At 45.4% G+C, this 5626-nt stretch overlaps 1 protein-coding gene across 1 annotated transcript in view; it reads left to right on the forward strand.

The window, feature by feature from the left end:
- Nucleotides 1–1236: 1236 nt before the first annotated feature.
- NUP133 (nucleoporin 133kDa) overlaps nucleotides 1237–5626 on the forward strand; it is a 25120-nt gene continuing 20730 nt past the window's right edge. The window contains exons 1-5 of the mRNA XM_005856392.2: nucleotides 1237–1375; nucleotides 2510–2613; nucleotides 3067–3174; nucleotides 3432–3566; nucleotides 4184–4354. Coding sequence (XP_005856454.1) covers nucleotides 1237–1375; nucleotides 2510–2613; nucleotides 3067–3174; nucleotides 3432–3566; nucleotides 4184–4354 — 657 coding nt within the window. The remainder of the gene's footprint in view (nucleotides 1376–2509; nucleotides 2614–3066; nucleotides 3175–3431; nucleotides 3567–4183; nucleotides 4355–5626) is intronic.

Below are 5626 nucleotides of genomic sequence, written 5' to 3' on the forward strand. Positions count from 1 at the left end.
TTAGCTTCGTGTGGAGGGAGGAGGGTGCGTTTGCACCGCCGGTGGCCGCCTCCCTCCCAGCCCTGTGACCTGGTGGGAGTTCTCCTGTCGGGGAAGAGACGGGGACGGTGGGACGGTGGCACCTGCGCTGAGCCCGCGCCTCCCCCTCCCGCCCGGAGGCGTCAGTAGGAAACGCGGATCCGGAGGGAAAATGCTGGTGGGATCGAGGCCCCCAGTCATTGTGTGGCACCTGACATGCTCACTGCCCATTGGGATTGTAAAGGGCTTTTAGCTACACACGTTCACCTGCAGCTAAATTAATAGGAGAAAGGCTTCCCATAAGCAGGGAGGTGAGAATAGCTTTGCTACCAGGTGAAAGCTTGGCGCGCCGGTCAGCATCGCTGGTCCACACCACGCCCCCTTTCGGAATTAATCTAGGGCTTTAGGAGGAGGCAGCATGTTTCTGAATAGTCTGATGATCCTTTTTTAAAAATGTATTTTTATTGATTTCAGAGAGGAAGGGAGAGAAACATCAATGATGAGAGAGAATCCCTGATCGGCTGCCTCCTGCACGCACCTACCCTGGGGATCGAGCCCACACCCGGGCATGTGCCTTTGACCGGGAATCAAACCCGGGATCCTTCAGCCCGCAGGCCGACGCTCTATTCTAGGAGCCAAACCGGCCAGGACAGTTGGATGATCCTTTAAAGAAACATCTTTGTTGTACTACCCTGTTGGTCAACAGAGCTCTGGACCAGTCTGTATTTGAGTCTCCTCGCTTAATCTTGATATAAGAGATTGAATAACTTTTAAACTGGCGACTCTCCATTATTTTTCTGAATGTTAAAATGAAGGTGAGAAGAAAATAACATTTCTCTGGCTGTATCGGCTGTATTGAATGGCAGGTAGCAGCAGATACGTGTGACCCATTTAACTTCTTTTTTGTTGTTAATCCTCAGTGGATATTTTTTCCATTGCTTTTTCAGGGAGAGTATTCAAAGCTAAGGAAGCAGAGTTATAAAGAGTTTAGGTGAATGGCACGTGCATCCAAAATCTAGAGTATAAAAGTGTAAGGCCCAGGTCTCCTAAATCCCGTCAGTCTTTAATGAAAAATACATTTAATGACACTGAATACATGAGCCAGAGTTGCTTTTCACTGTTCCACTTCATATTTCCTGTTCATCAAAGCTCTCCTCTTCATTGTGGAAACAGATACGTAAACATCAGGGTGACGGGCAGTGTAAGTTCTGGTGAGGAATGTGGTCTCTCTTCTGTAGGGGAACACCCACACGAATGTTCCCGCATCACTCCATAACCGAGACCATGAACTACGACGTGAAGACGTTCGGATCGTCTCTCCCCGTGAAAGTCATGGAAGTCCTGACGCTGGCCGAAGGTGGGTGTCAGCTTCCGTTTGCCTCTCATTGCAGTTCACACGAAGCCTCGCTCTAGCCTGGAGCTTGAAATGGGTGCTTTCTCTGCCAGCCCTCCACCTAAATGGGCGGACAGGGGCAACCTGTTTGCTTTTTCACTGTAACTGAGAAGTACAATAAATTTAGAAGCAGACTTTCATTCCAGCACAGTCAAATCTTTAATGGTTGTAAGTACTGCAAATGCAAAACTCGGTCCAATTTCAAAAGTTAATTGGGGCCCGGCCGGTGTGGCTCACTGGTCGAGCATCGACCTGTGAACCAGGAGGTCATGGTTCGATTCCCAGTAGTGGGTTCGATCCCTAGTGTGGGGCGTGCAGGAGGCAGCTGATCAGTGATTCTCTCTCATCATTGATATTTCTCTCTCTCTCTCCCACTCCCTCTCTAAAACCAATAAATAAATAAAAACATACCCTCCGGTGAGGATTTTTTAAAAATCACAAGTTAAAAAACAGATGTATGTTCTTAAAAACATTTTATAGCAGGAAAACCAAATGATATTTTTCAAACTATAGGTGGTGACTGAGATCAGTTTAGTGTTTCATAACCAGCATTTTTAAGAAAATGAAATAAAGTAGAATCTAGAATATCAGACTGCATCTCATATAATGTTAAGTAAGTTTTGTTTTATTTTATTTACATTGTTTACGAATGCATCATGATGTAAAATGTATTCATACTGTGAAGGACAGAAAAGTTTAAAGTAAGTACTCCGTTCTAGAAGACGGAATATTTCTTATCAACTTGAACTTGCACATCTTGACTATAATAGTATTACAGAAAGTAAGATATCTGTTTATTAACAAACAAAAATTAACAAATGTTAAACCTAGGCCCAACATATACTTTTTGTCTTCAGGTATATTTCTAAAAGTGGTTATCAGAGTAAAATGGATCTCTTGTTTTGCATATTGATAACTCCTGAATGATATACAAGAATATTTTTTGTTGTAAATTAATCTCCTTAATGAGCGGTAATTTTTGTGGTGAAGAGTGTGGCAGTGAAGATTTTGGTGTAAGGAAATGTTAACAGTTGCTCTTTTTCAGACACTAAGATGCACTATGTACCTCATTTTCTTTCCCCTCATATTTTTGTTTAGATGATGATCAGCTGACTGTTCGCATAGATGAAGGTGGATGGGCTTGTCTGGTCTGCAAAGACAAGCTCATTATCTGGAAGATTACTCTGTCCCCCATTTCTAAGGTAATGGCTCTTTGGAGAGTTGAAAGGAGATAGAGGAGAGGGAACCAATTGGCCCTTCATTTTTACCCTAAATTCTTAGAATTGTTGGGAGGAGAGTCTGAAGCTATTCAAGCATGAGGGGATTTGCATGTGCATAGTGATATGAAATACTGAGCATGTACTTCTCTCTCAACCAGAATACTCTTTCCAGTCCGGGAAGAGATTGGATTGATTGATATTCAGAGTGCGGTCTAGTTCCTAAGTTTTCCTGATTTTATATCTCTTAAGAAACTTTGTTTTAAAACTACTGGAAGCCTGATCAAAAATTCTGAGAAGAAAGAATATTTGTAGAGTGCTGTTTCCAGCAATGAAATAGAATGTAAAATAGGCAGAGAAAGAAAATGGTGAAGTCAGATGCATATTCAAAAAGGTGGACTTGCTGTGAAAGGTCTTTTGTTGGGCTTTGTTCCGCAGTTATCTGTTTGCAAAGAACTTCAGCTGCCACCCAGTGACTGCCAGCAGAGTGCGGACCTGGTGGCTCTCTCTTACTCAGCTACCTCGGGTGAAGCGCATTCTACTCAGGTAGGTGACTTGAATGCTTCTTGAAATCATTTTTTTCAAATAAGGGGCATGTTAAATTTCATGCAATTGTACAACCAAAGGAAAAAGTCAATTTTACTGTATGATGATTTTTTTCAATATAAAAAGGAGTTTTTATTTCTGGTTTTTCCTAATCAGATAGTAGATTGCCCTGGTGTTTTAATATCCGTTTCATCAGACTCCCAGTTCTTGCGTCCTCCTTTTACCGTGGTTGCTGAGTGTGGTGATCTTGTTTTCAGTCTGTTGCTGTCATGGCTGCCACCAGAGAAGGATCCGTTCGCTATTGGCCAAGTCTTGCTCGCGAAGACGCCTACACAGAGACTTGCGTAGATTCGGGAGGCGATAGGATTTACAATTTCCTAACAGCGGTGCAGGTATCGTATACCATGGATATCCTTCTATCTGTATGGGAAAGCTGTCACGTGGCTTAGAAGGGGGATTGGAATGACTAAATATTCTGGGTCTTGAACAGACCATGCAGAACAGGGAGCGATAAAAGAGAGACGAGAAGGATGGAAGGGTCTATGATCTGAACAGTTAGAGAAAGAAAGGACTTCTCATGGGGCTGCGAAACGTCAATACTGGAGAGTAGCTAGTGGTCATTTCTTTCAGGAACATTTCACACGAGCGACGTAAAAACTGACACTACGCAGAATGGTTTGCTGCTGTATACTCTGCAGGTTTACCAAAGAAATAAAATCCTACGCTCGATTTGTTTAACCTGCAATGTGGTGAACCTGTAATTTAAAAATCAGAAAAAACAGGCAATTTAAGAAACAAAACTGCAACAACAGTTTTTCCATGTAGAATTAATAGTCTTAAGTGAATGGATTCATACGTAAGTTATTTTACTAGCAGTGTTCCTTTTTATCCTCGGAGATTTCTTGTGAAGGGATAGATGATTTTCCTTGTATTGAAGCATTTTGTGTTAATTTTCTTTATCTTGGTGTCAAGCGCTTCACTGAACTAATTGCACAGTATTTGTTCCCAGGGAGGAAGTTTTATTTTGGCTGCGTCGGGAAGCCAGCTGACCCGCCTGACGCCTGAGAACTTGGGGAAGATTCATCAGCGGGCCCTGCCCCAGGGCCAAGGCGTGCTCTCCGGGATTGGGCGGAAGGTTTCTTCTCTCCTGGGAATTTTATCTCCTAGCAGTGATCTCATAGTAAGTTGATCAATAACTTTGTTTTTATAAGCTTGTTTTGTTTTTTAAATATATTTTTATTGATTTCGGAGAGGAAGGGAGAGGGAGAGAGAGATAGAAACATCAATGGTGAGAGAATCATTGATTGACTGCCTCCTGCATGTCACACACAGGGATCAAGCCCACAACCCAGGCAGGTGCCCTGACCAGGAATCGAGCCGTGGTCTGGTTCATGGGTCGACGCTCAACCACTGAGCCACACCAGCCAAGGATAAACTCCATGGGTGTTTTTTTGTCCTTAACTCCTTATTGCGAGTTATGGGAACAACCATGAGCTCCCAGATTCATAAGAATTATTGCACCGAGTGGAGACTGCCCTCAGCCGCCTGGTCAACCTGCATCTGCAGGCCTCCTCCACCTGCCTTTCTCTGGGCTTCCGTCTCCACCTCGATGATGTGGCTCTGGAGGGTGTGGGCCCTTCTTCCACGAGCTGGCTAAGGAGCAGCCTGAGGGTGCCCAGCGGCTCTTAAAGACCCACACCCAGCACGGTGGCTGCGTTCTCTTCCAGGACGCACCAGAGCCTTGCCCACAGGGAGGGGGTGAAATTCAGGACGCCATGGGAGCCGCCATGGCCTTGGAGAGGAGCCAGACCAGGCCCCGTTGGATCTGCAGGCCCTGGGTCCTACCCGAAGGGACCTCTCTGACTTCCCAGAGGAGAGGAAACTCCTCAGGAAGATGGGTGACACCTGCCTCACCCCACTGGCTGCCGGCCCCCGGGCTGGGCGAGTATCTCTTCAGAAGTCTCCCCCTCCAGCACGACTGGGAGCCTGTGGAGCCCAGAGGCCTTTGAGGGGCCCCTCTGCATCCCCTGGGGTCTGGCTTGTGCCTGAGCCTCTCTCTCCCCGAAACCACTAGGCATCCTTTTCACCGCCCTGGAGCCCTCTCCCATGCATTGGACCAAATGGAAACAAGCTTTTTGCAGCAAAAACGAACAAAAAAAAAAACAGTCATGTATATCCAACTGTAAAACACATGTATACTTCATAAGCCAGCAGATGCTTAAAAGCCAAAATAACATACGTGTCACCATCTACACACGCCCCTCCCGATTCACTTTTGTCTAACAGTCTGTGGTCAAGAGCCATTGATTAGAGCTCCCTCACTGACTGGGTTTGCAGACTTACATTCCAGACTCTGCTGTGCGTCCCTGGTTTCTCATTGGGCCTCATCTCTTGCCTCTTCTCTGGTTATAACCTACGTGCCGCTCACAGGACTGCTGGTCCTCTGAGGACC

This window comes from Myotis brandtii, unplaced genomic scaffold (genome assembly GCF_000412655.1).
Source record: "Myotis brandtii unplaced genomic scaffold, ASM41265v1 scaffold1026, whole genome shotgun sequence".
In the NCBI taxonomy this organism is placed as follows: domain Eukaryota; kingdom Metazoa; phylum Chordata; class Mammalia; order Chiroptera; family Vespertilionidae; genus Myotis; species Myotis brandtii.